Genomic DNA, 15,067 nt, shown 5'->3' with positions numbered 1-15,067 from the left:
TTCCAATGCTAAGGTTTTTCTAATGAAAGTGTCTTCCTGTTCAGGATCTTTTACTTCTGATGAAGGTATATTTATATATACCGAAACCTTGGTCAAGAATTTTAATAAATTATTATCCTGCAACTGCTTTGGCTGTCATCCTTTATCGTGAAAAATACAATAACATTTAATGAGTTAATACCTGTTAATCAAGGGAGGCCCTTGCTCATGGCAGAGTCTTTGAACAGAGTGGACTATGAATAGTTTACAGTACTTTGTTCAGCAGTGTCTGGGGGCACGAGAAGACATGCACCGAGAGGAGGGACGTCAATGCAGGGTATCACTGGAACAATTTCTGTAAGCAAGTCTCATGAATCCACAGGAAAAGAAGAGAGGCAGTTTTAGAATGAGACAGACTCGCCTGGCAGTCAAGGGAACCTGTATGGTCACAGAGAAAATTCGTTGAACTGGGAGAAGAGACTGCTTGAGTGATGGATCGGCATGCATCGCAGTATAAGCTCTGCCTCTGGCGGAGGTGACCAGCAAGGGTACATGGAAGATGTGGTGGTACCAGGGCCAGCAGGCACTTCGCTGATCACTGGTTTTCAGTGACCACAGCTCGTTCTCTGCTACTACAAGTGGAGGCAAACGGAAGGAGTTGCAACAGCACTGTGTCATATTATAAAAAAAACCATTACTGGTGAAATCAACGTCCCAGTCACAGTCACAGTGACAGAAACATTGGTTTCCCCAGTAGTAGTTCTTATATGATGCAATACCCTATCGTCAAAACTTTAACATCTATTGTTAGTAAGATTGTAATTTATGACTATGAAAATTTTAATACACAGTAAAACAGTGCAGGACTGTTTCAAGTTTGAATGACAAATATATATACAGAAAGAGAACTATTTAATAAACACCAGGGAAAGCATGTTACAGTTAACATGCTATAATGAGTGCAAACTGAGAGAGTACATCACTTAATTTTTGAAACAGATATAAATAATAATACAAATACCAGTAAGGAATAAAATGAAATTTTGAAGACGGGAGTCAATAATAGCAGAGTTCACAGGTAGAAGAAAAATAGCTGGAAAGGAACAATATAAAAGAACTGAAAAGCTACAAGCAGGCCATCATATTTGCATTTGAGCTGTCACTAGGACTGAAAAAGCTCTGGGGATCAGTTGATATGTCCAAGATGAGAGTTAGCCACATGGTGAACACTGAAATCCCAAGTCCAACGGCAGGCATAAGGATAGTAAAAGCACCTTGACCTAAATGCTGAACACAGTAAAAAAGTGGTCATGTAGGAATGATTACTACCAGTACCCGCTGAGCTATATTAAAATAAAGTACACCACTGGAAATGAAATTTCAAGGAGGAAGTGATCTGATAAAAAACTGATATCTGCCCAATAAAAACAGACACAGAGTACAATGAAGTGTGTGTCAATAGACCGTATTTCTCAAGTGCTATCATATGGTATATGATGTTGTGATCTTCAGTCCAAATGGTTTTCTCGCTGCTGTCAGTTTGGACGTCATCAGCTACTTTACTGCCCAAATATAAAAACTAATCTACTACTTTTAGTGTCTTATTTTCTTGTCTAATTCCTTCATAATCAGTTGATTTAACTGGGCTACATTCCATTACCCTTGTTTTGGTTTTGTTGATGTCGATCTTATAACTTCCTTTCAAGACACTATCCACTCCTTTCAACTGCTCTTCCAAGTCCTTTCCTGCCTCTGATATTTTACAATGCCATCGGTAAACCTTGAAGTTTTTATTCTTTCTTTCTGAACATTAATTCACTTCGCAAATTTTTCCTTGTCTTCCTTTACTGTGCACTCAATGTACAGATTGAACAACATTGTATTACAGCCTTGTCTAACACTCAACCACTGCTTCCCTTTCATGTCCTTTGACTCTTGTAATTGCCATCTGGTTTTCATACAAGCTGTAAACAAACTTTTCACTCCATGTATTTTATCCCTGAAACCTTCATAATCTCAGAGAATACATTCCGTCAACATTGACAAAAAGTTTTCCCCATATCAACAAATGCTACAAACATACATTTGCCTTTCTTTAAACTATCTTCTAAGGTAAGTTGTACTGTCAGTATAGCCTTTTGAGTTCCTACGTCTCTTCTGAACCAAAACTGAGCTTTCCTGAGGTCAGCATCTACCAGGTTTTACATTCTTTTGTACATAATTTTGTCTCAGTATTTTGCAATCATGACTTATGAGACTGATTGACTGGTAGTTTTCACAGCTGTCAGCACCTGCCTTCTTTGGAATTGGAATTACCACAGTCTTCTTGAAGTCTGAGTCTATTTCGCGTGTCTCATATACCTTACATACCAGGTGGTATCGTTATGTTATGGCTGGTTCTTCCAAAGATCTCAGTAATTCTGAGACAATGTTGTCTACTCCAGGTCCCTTTTTTCAGTGCGCTGTCAAACTCTTCTCCCTATATCATATCTCCCCTCTCATCTTCAGCCACTTTCTCTTCCCTCTATATAATATTGCCTTCAAGTTCATTCCACTTGTATAGGCTTTCTACGTATTCCTTCCAATTTTCAGCTTTCAACTCTTTGCTTAGTATTGGCTTGTCATCCAAGCTCTGGACATTCATGTTGCTACTTCTCTTTCCTCCAAAGGTCTCTCTAATTTTCCTATACGCAAGGCAGCATCTCTCTTTCCCCCTGTTACACATTCTTTTACAGCTTTGCATTTTTTGACTAGCCATTCCTACTTTGACAGCTTGCACTTTCTGTCAATCTCATTTTTAGATATCTCTATACCCTTTTACCTACATCATTTACTGCAAATTGTGTGTGTGTGTGTGTGGGTGTGTGTGTGTGTGGGTGTGGGTGTGTGTACGAACTTTGATTGTGAGGAAGGTATTTGGCAGGATTCAAGATAAGAACACAGTAAAATGGAGAATATTAACAAACAAAGTAGTACATGAACTATATATAAAACCAGACATCATATCCAAAATTAAGACTTTGTTGGAATGTATACACACTTTGAGCCCCAGCAGAAAGGAAAATATATAAATACGTACAAAACTTTCTCAAAGGAGAACACGTGACAGAAGACAAAGTTTATGCTACTTCAACAACACCATAGAAGATATAAATATCTTACCTGTGATGAACTAGAAAATTAACTACCTGGAAAAGCATTATAATGTCAGCTGCGAAGGGCCTTCATAGCTTGTGAAGGCTAATTACAACAACAACAACAACAACAACAATAATAATAATAATTAACTTAATTAACATCAACAGCAGTATGCACACCATTACTAAACATTGGTCTTTAATTCACAAATAATTAACAGCATATGATAGGATTAACACACATAAAGTAATTACAATATAGCTTTGAATTTGGATATTATATGTGTGTGATGTAATTACTGACTCCAACAACTTTATGATGCTCTTTAGCTTAGTTACTGGCAATAGGTGCCACATAAGTAAATTCCGACAACATGAAAAAAATATATTAAAAATGTTTTTCGAGTATTACCTTGCATGCTTGTCAAGTAATGATATCAAACATTCTGATTTTTTCCGATAAAACTGTTATAGGTTGTAAACAAAGTCATGTTGTGCAATGTTTCAGTCACCATTGCAAATGACCTTCACCAGGGTATGCAATACCATTCAGGCAATCCAACTTTTCTCTCTTACATGTCTTCACTATTGTCCTGATAATTACTTCAAAGAAGGAGGCAGGGGCAGGGAGGGGGAGGGATAGCAGGGTTGGGGTGGGTGACAGTAAAGTGCTGCCTGTTGGAGCATACAGGTACGAGGTGGAGAGAGGGTAGGGCAGCTAGGTGTAGTCACCCACCACTTCCCAAAGTCCATCCATCCGGCCACAGAGGAGCATTCCCCTCCTGACTCAGTACCACCCAGGACTGTAGTAGCTGAATCACATTCTTCCCCAGGGTTTCAATTATCTCTCGTCATGCACTGAAATGAGGAATATCCCATCGACTATCCTTCCCACCCCTTCCATAGTGGTATTCCACCACCCACCAAACTTACATAATATCCTCTTCCACCCCTACACAATACCCTTCTCCCAATCCCCTTACCTCATGGCTCAAATCCCTATAATAGACTTAGATGCAAAACCTGTCCTATACATCTTCCCACTACCACCTACTCCAGTCCGGTCACTCCTGTCCCGTCAAAAGCAGGGCTACCTGTGAGACCAGTTGAGACCAGTCACGTGATCTACAAGCTTAGCTGCAACCACGTGTTCCATTCTACATGGGTGTGACAACAAACAAGTTGTCTGTCCACATGAATGGCCACGAACAAACTGTGACCAAGAAACAGCTAGACCACCTCATTGCTGAGCACGTACCCAACACAATGTTCTTCATTTCAATGTCTGCCTCACAGCTTGTGCCATCTGAATCTTTCCCACCAACACCAGCTTTTCTGAACTCTGCATGTGGCCTCAACCTTTATTGGTCATTGTCTTTACCCACTAGCCTCTTTCCTGTTTTCATTCCAGGACTACACGGCCCTCTATGCTAGCTCCACCCCCCACCCCCACCCAGCCGACCCCCGCTCTCTGTCTAACCTCTACATTGCATCTAGTTGCCCTACCCTCTCTCTATCTCGTCCCTGTAATCTCCCATAGGCATAACTTTATTGTCCTCCAGTCCCACCCTGCTATCCCTCCCACTCCCTGCCCCAGCCTCCTCCTTACACACCCACCACCCTGTTGCTTCTTCCATGATGCGCTGCTGCTCAGTCTGGCCTTGGCAGCCAGAAAATGTGGTGTGTGTGAGTTGTGTGTGTGTTTTGTGTGTGTGTGTGTGTGTGTGTGTGTGTGTGTTGCATTTGCATTTGTTGCACGTGTGTGTGAGAGAGAGAGAGAGAGGGGGGGGGGGGGGCATATTTCCGATGAAGGCCTCATTGACTGAAAATTCACTTCTTTTACAGTCTTTTTGTTGTGCTTATCTGTGACTCAGCATCTCTGCTATATGGTGAGTAGCAACTATCTCTTTCATAATATTGTTACATTTCATCCTGGATTTTCCATTGTTTGATTTCACATAACACATTTTTTTTTTCATTCCAGTTATGAAAGCATACAAATTTAGATACTGACTCTTGTTTGTCCCTGCGATGAATGTTGTTATATACTTCTGCCTGCAACCAGTCACATTCAAATGTTTTTCTCTCTCACCTTGGCATAGTGTAATTGACTTCGGTCTTTCATTTACCATCTAGTGGCCTACTTACTTAAGTCTAACACAAAGCACATGTATGTGCTATAAAATAAGACAAAACTTGTAGTAACATAACATACTGTGTTAATGTCTGTTCCTTATTTCCAGCAGCTAGATGATTCAACTGGTGCTGCAAATTCAATACAACACTGAAGTCATAGTTTGCAGCAATTATTGTAAATGTCATCAGAAAAAGTTGAGCAGCAGAGAGACACATTTAAAAGTAGACAAAGTCCTTCTCCAGATTTAAAAGAACACATACATGTTCATAAATTCACTGTTATTGTCTTGTGGCATGATACTGTAGCACTACACACATGCACTTCTTAGAAACACTTCTACTGTTTTCAAATGCTTACTTAGAGGACACAGCTCGCAATTAGTAAACACTTCTTGAGTTTGCACGTCCACATTTTTCAGACCTCATCATTTATGTTTTGGTCCAAGGACATATACTTTGCTAAGCTACGATTATCAAATACGTAATGCCTACCTGTATGAATTCAGTCTTTTTCTTTTGTGTTCTCTCACAAACTAGTATTTGTCAGGAACAGGAAAATGTATATACAGAACTTCCAGTCAAGATTTTGTACAGTGCATTAAAACTGATGTGGATTTATGTTTATATTGTAAGGCACTTAAATTTACAGAAGAAATTACTTCTACTGAGGAACACTATTCCATTAACTACTTGTTCTTTCTGAATATTAATGTGTACACCTATTTCCAGATCCTCTGCCAGATCTAATTTTTTTTCCATTTTTGAATAATGTAGAGTAGCTGTTTTGAGTAAACAAACCAAGTTATTAACAATTAATTAACCATGTGTCACCTCAACTTAGTTTATCTTAAATAAGGCAAAAAGGTAGTTAAGTTTTGGAATAATATCACAACAAAATAAATAAACAATTAAAAATAAAATGCTTACCTATGAATGAAATTTCCCAAGTTGTTAAGAAGCTCTGAATTGTTTTTCATTGCTAAATCAGTCCAGCTAAAGCTAGAATCCTGAGATTCTGGTCTCACATAAAGGAGATAGAAACGCCAAATATCAGACGGAATACCTGTCTCTTGAGCATCATTGCCAAAAACTCCCACTCCTCGGCTCTTCGAGAATTTGCCATCTTCATAATTTAAATATTCTGAAAAAAAAGCACAATTAATGTAATGATAAGTGCCCTGTAACTATGACACTAATTTTATACTGTTCTACAAGTAAGACAGAAAGCTTTATTGGACTGATTTTTTGTAGCAAGTTATTGATAGGGACAGGAAAGATTTGTTTTATGTTAAGGCCAAATTTGGTGTTTTTTTTTATCTAATTCCTGTAATTTTGTACCAGATTCGTTATTTATTTTTACCATATTTGAGACCTATCACACACACACACACACACACACACACACACACACACACACACACACACACACACACATTCAGTGGGTTTTTTTTCCTTTCTTTCTTTATCACCACATTCAGTATTGTTTTTTGCCACAATCAATTTTTTCTTTCTTTTTGCGAGTTTTGATGCTGTTTTCACTGTCACATCAAAGTCCATTACATGGGACTTGAATTGTGATTTATACACAAACCTAGTCCTTGAGAAGATTAGAAGTCAAAATGCAACTTGAACATTCAATAACTATATGTTACAAACATTAGTAAACTATTATCCCCAGATTTCCAATTATTTGTACAGAAAAATTGTAAATTTTACAATACCTCACAAAAATTGCCGATTTCAAGTTGTTTCACTAAAATCAACTTACTTCGAGGTATTTTTGCATTATCATTTTCGTGAAATGAGCTATGATTTTAAATATCATATTGCAGGCTTCATTATGTCTTCTGTGCAAAAGATTTTGTTTGACACAAAAATTACTAACAGTGCACTGCTTCAAACTGACATCCAGTAACAATATTGCCTATCACTTTACCCATCCCATGCAAGCATTCTTCTGCTACATTTTTATCTCTCAAAGTTTCAACTTTACTGTAATTCAAGGCTTAACGTACTTAAACTTAACTACAGAAGACTGTGGAAGAACTTTACAATCTTACATCCAAAGCCAACAACCTAGGGTGAGAAACTACTCTGTTCACAGAAGAATCTTCTTTGACTGCCTATCATAATGAATACTCTTTTCTGCCAAACAGAAAATGATTCATGAAGAATCATTCCTCTGCCAAACTATCACCTAAAATGAGTTACAAACCTGTGGCCATTATGTTAGTAGGGACAGTGTAGCCTTGATTTGCTCCAAGCAAGATAGCTGGGAACAGAACAGCATGAAAAGGAACATTGTCCTTTGCCATAAATTGATAGAGGCTAACAGGCACTTCCCTTTTTGGTTGCCACCACTGTTTCCACTCTGATGTGTAGCAGCTTGTAATGCTAATATAGCCAAGTGGAGCATCAAACCAAACATAAAATACCTATAAACAGAGATTCATGAACATTAGGTTCAATGAAAATAAATTGGATAACATAAAATTTAAAGCATGGAAAACAATGGTAAAAAAAAGTTTCTTTTATCCTGTAGCAGTAAAATGAAAGTACTCTTAATAATCATAACTAAACCTTATGACTTGACCTTACGAGTGATAGCTACCTTATTTCTGTATCCATCTAGAGGCACAGGAATGCCCCATTTGAGATCCCGAGTGATGCAACGTGGCTTTAAGCCTTCCTTTAACCAGCTACGGGTAATAGTGCGTGCATTGTTTGACCATCCACCCCACACTTTCTCTCCCCAGTGCCTAATGAGTGGTTCAGTCTGTGGATACATAAACACTGTTTTTTATAGTGGAAACATAAAGTAACTAAAAAGTGATTACTTTAGCATGAAAAATAATTTATGTTATGAGAAGTTACAAAAAAGTTATAATTTCTGTCAATTTATTACAACTTTAAATATGATTACTTTAAACTACAAAGCATTTATGACAATTATCTTAAGGTTGTCTAAGACTTAGATAAGTGTTGCAGTCAGAAAATTTAAGAAGTAATGTGGAGAAGAGTTCATTCTAATGTTGTAACCAGCACAAATTATTAAATGAGTCAATTAGAAAGATAAACACCATAAACAGCAGGCTTAACATAAACTAAACTTCACAAAAAATTACAAAGTTATAAGATAGTCCCACCCATGAACCCTGGGCCTTGCTCTTGGTGGGAAGGCTTGCGTGCCTCAGTGATATAGATAGCCATACTGTGGATGCAACCACAATGGAGTGGTATCTGTTGAGAGGCCAAACAAACATGTGCTTCCTGAGGAGGGGCAGCAACCTTGTAAGTAGTTGCAGGCGCAACAGTCTGGATGACTGACTTATCATCCAGTAAGTCTCCCCTGATATGAGAGTTTGGGTTATTTTTCCGAAATCTACCCTTTTTCTAGACCTCTCCAGTCCTTTTCCTTCACCCCTCTTTCTTCCCTTTAAGCCTTCTGCCGAAAGAAGGAGCCACTGGCTCTAAAAGTTTGCATAATTATAACATTTTTTTATGTGCATGTTCTGCTTGGTGAGTAGATTTTTTTATCTATCCGATTACACCGCATTGACTACTTACTTGGAAGACACACTAATGAGCCAAAACATTATCACCACTGCCCACTGTGAAGAATTTTAGGATTGCAGACAAACTTCGATATGTGCACTGATCTCATTAACAAAGCATTTTCATTCCTAAAATGTCACTGAAACAATTATATTCAGTTCCTCATTTGGAGTGTACAAGCGCATGTATCATTCACTATAAAAACCTAATGGCAAATTTCCTGATTAACCAATTCTCTCATTTGTAAAAATGGAGTAAAACATTGAGAAATGACCCTTAAGTGCTTCAAATATACAGTCCAATTAGTAAAACTTTCAAGCAATTATGGATTATTTCTGTTGATAGAATGGTTTATTTATACAATTATTACTGAATACAAACAGACAGCACAACAAAAAATCTGCTAAACAAGTGGGTTTAGTGAGTTTACACACACACACACACACACACACAAGCACAACTAACTCACGTACACGACTAGACAGTAGTCGTGTGTGTGTGTGTGTGTGTTTTGCTTGCGTAAATCTCCCCCCCCCCCTCTCTCTCTCTCTCTCTCTCTGTATGTGTGTGTGGGGGGGAAAGGGGGGGGGGGGGGCACGCACGCATGCATGCGTTCGCTGTCTACTTTAGACGAAGGCCTTTTGACCAAAAGATCACTTGTTTAGCAGTCTTTTTGTTGTGCCTGTCCATGATTCAACATCTTCATCACAGTGATTAGCACTCTATCCTTTTCATAATATTGTCATTATTCCATTCTAGATTTTCCATTGTTTTATTTCTTCACATATATCTTCCATTTGTGAGATCAGCGTTTTCTCATTAGAAACTATTATATATCCTGCGACTCGAGCCTGCAAGAGTGAGTGTGTGTGTGTGTGTGTGTGTGTGTGTGTTTGAATCGGAAATCAACTGCAGCCACGAGCCCGACGCTGACGGCTGCCTGTGGAAGGCATGCGAAGTCTGCTGGTGACACACATATATATGCATGGAGCAGTGCTAACTGATGGTCTTGTATGTCCTTCCAGTGAGCTGTTCTCATTGATATACTGAGTCTTGTTATGGGGGGATCCAATGGAGTCTGTTTTCCATTATTGTTGAGTGCTTCATGAATAAAGCCATATTTGAATTACATGGTCTGATCCCCTGTATTGTATGGTTACTACAAGAATGGCAATGAGTTTGGAACAGTTTCTGTGTGCGCAATCTTTATGTGAGGTTTCATAAGGTTTATTCACTATGGACGCCACACTACCGGCCCCGATTAAACAGCTACTTCAGTTGTGCCCACTTTGTAGGCTTCCATTAACAGGTTGGGTACTGTTCCACCGGTCCATCCACCTACCTTCCCTCCATATGATGATTCTGTTGTGGATTGGGACACTTGTGAAAAAAGACTCAGAGACCATTTTTCGGCTTTTGGTGTGACAGACTCAAATCTGTGAAAAGCCTTTTTTCTCTAGTGGATTCCATCTAAAGTGTATCATTTACTCTGTCAGCTTGTCCCTTTAAAAGAATCACCAGCTCTTACTTTTGGTCACATGTGCAGTTTACGGTCCAATTTCTATTGCAAACAAACGCATGTCATAGCACCCCGAACTTAATTCTACAAATGCCATCAGAAACCAAACCAGTCATACAGGGTTTGGGCAGCCAAACTTCGAGGGCTTAGCCATAAGTGCCAATTTGTTACTGATGCCCATAATGATTCTTCTGCAGACTTTATGGTGAGCAATGCAATTATCTGTTTAGCTCCGGATAAGGAAGTGGGCCAGAAGGCTTTTCTATGTGAAAACCCACGTTGACAGAAGTGCTGCAAATAGTACAATCTTTTGAAGTTTCTCGGACAGTGGGTGACCAAACTGAAGCACGGGGTGATGTGGCAATAGTGTCACATGATGTCCCCACTAGGACAACAGATAGCTTGCATGAAGAAGTGGCAACTGCGGCAGCAAACACGTGGGCCCAGCACCCAGCAGACTAAACCAGGCCAAGTAGCTGGAACCACCACAGTGCCGGAGACAGCATGCTTTGTTTCCATCTTGTTCTCTATGTTTTGTACAGCCATGAACATTTGGTGTGCCCCACTGCTGGGCTACTTGTAATGCTTGCTGGAAGAAAAGCCACATCGCCTCTGTGTGTTGTTCATCGAAGGTTGCTCAGGACATGGACATGTACGTAAACTATGTGACGCCAATGCTTGAGACTTCTCCTAAGTTGAGTATGGAGTTAAAAGTTTCTCACCAAGTGCTCCGGCTACAGGTGAACAAAGGTGCTGCAGTGACATTATTGTGAGTTTCGGCTTGCCACCATTGAAACCTGTCATGCAGAAGCTTGTCAATTACAACAAACAGAACACTGCACTGCTGGGACAATTTACGGCATATGCCTCTTACAATTCAGTGGTTCGCTCCATTACATTTTTGGTGGATACTGATGCTGGTGTTGGTTAGCTGATTAGTGGAAGGGGACCAAACAGGGAGGTCATCGGTCCCATCGATTAGGAAAAGATGGGGAAGGAAGTCGGCTGTGCCCTTTCAAAGGAACCATCCTGGCATTTGCCTGAAGTAATTTAGGTAAATCATGGAAAATCTAAATCAGGCTGGCCGGACGCAGGTTTAAACCGCTGTCCTCTCGAATGCAAGTCCTGTGTGCTAACCACTGCACCACCTTGCTCAGTGATGCCGGTGTTGAGAACTTATTCGAGATGGATGTGTTTCTGGCATTTGGATTTTCTACCACCAACACAGTTCACATTGTGTCCAATCAGGTACTGTATACTCAGTTGGAAACACTGTGTGAGCAGTTTTCAGACTTGTTTTCGGAAGGTATAGGGTGTGTTACTGTCGTCATGGGCTCCTCCACAGCCAATCACTTGCAAAATTTGTGCACTTTGTTTTATGTCTTAAAGCCTGCAGGCTTACGGTGTAACCTCGCAAAATCTCAGTTTGCTTAACCATCTACTGTCTATTTGGGGTTCAAGGTCTTGTGGGATCGAGTTCGCCCTCTGTCAGACCACATCTCCACTGTTATGTCTATACCTTGCCCCTTGTCCACGAAGAATCTTCAGGACTTCCTAGGGAAGATATAGCCTACCACCATAAATTCCTCCCGGGGACAGACACTTTGGTTCACTTGTTGCATGCATTGTTACATAAGAATGCACCTTTTTGCTGGAGCTTGGATTTCAAATGTTGAAATGCAAATTACTCTCAGCCCTTTGTTTAGCTACGTTCTTCTGGACCAACACGTAGTTTTGGTGACCGATGCTTCACTGTACAGACTCATTGGGGTCCTAGCGCACCGATATGCCAATGGCACTGAATGGCCTTTTGCTTAGCCTCTAAATCTCTCACACCAGACCAGCAGCATTACTATCAGGTGGAAAAGGAAGTTAATACTACTGTCTATGCTCTCAAGAAATTTCATGTTTTTTTGAATGGCTCCAAGTTTCACCTTATTACTGAGCATAACCCCTTGGTTTCCTTGTTCAACCCTCACACTTCCTTGCCTAGCAAGGCAGCACACAGCCTCCAACATCAGGCACTGTTCTTGTCTCGCTACGTTATGAAATCCATTTTTGACACACTTCTAAACGAGCCCATCTTCCTGTGGGTTCTCATCTCAATTTTGACAGTGAAGAATTGCTGTGCCTTCATCTTGATACTGAAATGTAGCCCACAGTCAACAGTTTCCCAATTATGAGCTCGCACACAGCAGCTGCCATCATTGCCAACCCAGTTCTCCGCCAGGTGATTCAGTTCGTTAAACAGGACTGGCCAGATAAAGTACTGAGTTGGGCTCCGGACCCCCCTGAGCAACTATTTTTACTTACAGTATTGCCTTTCTGTTTTGCACGGTGTGTTGCTGTTGTCCATGGAAGACCTCTCCCCTGGAGTAATCATTCCCGCTGTGTTATGGCGTCAAATTGTACACCTTCTCCACCAGGGCCATTGGAGAGTTTTGCGCACTAAACTGTTAGCTAGGAGACATGTTTTTTGGCTGGAGATTTATGGCAAAATTGTCCGTTTTATTGCAGCTTATGAGCAGTGTGCCTGACAACAGGTCACTTCCAGGGCATCTCTGTCCCACTTGCCCACTCTACACCTACAGTGAGAACACATTCATGTCGACCTTGCAGATCCCTTCTCAAATTCCTATTGGCTCTTGCCTGTGGATGCATTTTTCTGGTTTCCTTACATTCTCTGGTGTGCATCGATGTCGGCTGAGGTCACAATTCATATGCTTTTGAGGATTTTTTTTCTGTTGACAGGTTGCCTTGTACCTTAGTTTCTGATAATGAGCCCCAGTCATTTCTCAGGCCTTCCAGTTGTTTAGTTTCCGTCACGGCATTTCTCATATTACACCTCCGACAATACAACCTCGATCAAATGGTCGAGTGGAATGACTAGTTCGTGCATTCAAGGCCCAAATGAAAAAAATTGCTATGGATTCTTCACTGGACAACACCCTCCTCTGTTTTCCAAGCATCTATTTCTTCATGTCTATGGGCGAGCAGAGCCCAGCTGAGATCCTTCACGGCTGGCGGCTATGCATGCTCCCCCATCTTCTGCAGCAGCCACAAATGCTCCTCCACCTTCTCCGGCCTGTGTCACACCTGCCAAAGTCAAGCAGTCAAGCTTATTCTGCCACTTCACGCTGGGATCACCAGTGTGGGCGCGAGTGTTTCCTCGCAGCCCCAAGTCGATACTGGCCACTGTTGTCCATCGCTGGGGATGCCATCTGTGTGACGTCCATGGTGCTGACAGGGTGGTCACACACCACTTTGGTCAGTTGCGATCCCACTCCCTGCCGGAAGCTACCAGTTCGTGGGTGCAATCCCTCTCATTGCAGCCCATCCCGTCGGCCTCTGTCCTCCACCCTCTGCCTCGAGCCCATTGCTGCCTGCTGTGGAGGCACACCCATCCCACTGGCTGAAACCTGTATGTGCAACACCCTGGGGTTCCAACTTCCTGGTGACTGGGTAACAGTCTGTCTCAAGCCACCGGTTCCTTGCCGCAGCCTGCTGTTCCATTCGGGCCACATCCAACGGCCCCTTCCCCATTGTCGCATCAGCCATCATCGCCAGTGGGCCCAGGGCTGCCACCACCACGTTGGGGCCTGCTTGCTGATGACAACATCTGATATGGCAATGGCACCCTTCCCTCCAGTGCCGTCATCGGGCATCACACGGGCCCAACAGCCCAGGGCATACCCACATCCCTGCTCGTTCCAGGCCTGTGCTCCAGTGCCCGCCCAGCACATCGTCCCGCCCTCTCTATAGGCACTGCCTGCTGCTGCTCCAGTTCTGATGGATGTGTGTCTTGTAGGGTTGCTGGTATCTCCGTCACCTGGAAGCCCACTTTGCACAAGGGAGAGGTGTGTTACACCCTGTGACTAGTGTGAGTCAGTGTGGTTGCGCTGAGTGTAGTGTCACTGTGTGTGTGTGTGTGTGTGTGTGTGTGTGTGTTTGAATGAGCCACCATCCGTAACACCGCGGGCTGGCTGATGGAGACCGCCTGTGGGAGACAGCGTGCAATGAGGTGTGTGTGTGGGGGGGGGGGGGGGGGCACACATGCACCACCACCACCCCTCTTGTATGTCCTTCCAGTATGCCATTCTTGTCAGAGCACTGCGTCTTATTACAAGGGGATACACGGGAGTCTGTTTTCCATTATTGTTGAATGCTTCATGAGTACAGCCACATTTGTGTTACTTGGACCGCTTCAAGTATTGTGTGGTTACTATATGAATCAGGTTTATTAACTTTCAAAGACTGTAGACAAAGATGACAGAAAGAGATGTAATATTACATCACACTCACATCAGGCATTTTGAGGAAGAACTGCTCTGAAGGTTTAATGACTGGCGTATTTTGGCACAATTTGCAGCGTGGTTTAATCAACTCTGTTGCATTTATTAAGTGTCCACAACCATCACATTGATCTCCTCTTGCATCCTCATAAGCACAGCGAGGGCATGTGCCTTCCACAAAGCGGTCAGCAAGAAACCTGAAAGAGAAATACAATCCAGTCTTCCAACCTCACTACATCAAAAACAATTTGGCATAATTAGTAACCTGCAACAGATCATTTTCCTTGTAGATAAATTGTAACCAAAGTACCAGGTAACATGTAAAAGGTGTAGCTGTTATCAACCTGAATGATGGTTTAAACACAATATGGCTTTACTTAGCATGGTCCTATTGGAGATGGTATGCTGTTTGCCTTCCTCTGACCTACGAACTGGCTTACCGTGACAGT

At 41.6% G+C, this 15,067-nt stretch overlaps 1 protein-coding gene across 2 annotated transcripts in view; it reads right to left on the bottom strand.

Moving 5' to 3' along the window:
- Positions 1-15,067, bottom strand: part of LOC126203758 (methionine--tRNA ligase, cytoplasmic) — a 100,142-nt gene that overhangs the window by 20,377 nt on the left and 64,698 nt on the right. For both annotated transcript variants that reach the window (XM_049938127.1, XM_049938126.1), the window contains exons 10-13: positions 14,629-14,815; positions 7,864-8,028; positions 7,468-7,687; positions 6,180-6,393 (exon numbers count right to left, since the gene is read on the bottom strand). In XM_049938127.1, coding sequence (XP_049794084.1) covers positions 6,180-6,393; positions 7,468-7,687; positions 7,864-8,028; positions 14,629-14,815 — 786 coding nt within the window. The remainder of the gene's footprint in view (positions 1-6,179; positions 6,394-7,467; positions 7,688-7,863; positions 8,029-14,628; positions 14,816-15,067) is intronic.

Source organism: Schistocerca nitens, chromosome 9 (assembly GCF_023898315.1).
Source record: "Schistocerca nitens isolate TAMUIC-IGC-003100 chromosome 9, iqSchNite1.1, whole genome shotgun sequence".
Taxonomy (NCBI): domain Eukaryota; kingdom Metazoa; phylum Arthropoda; class Insecta; order Orthoptera; family Acrididae; genus Schistocerca; species Schistocerca nitens.
The sequence above is the reverse complement of the archived record's forward strand: the minus strand, read 5'-3'. Positions and strand labels throughout refer to the sequence as shown.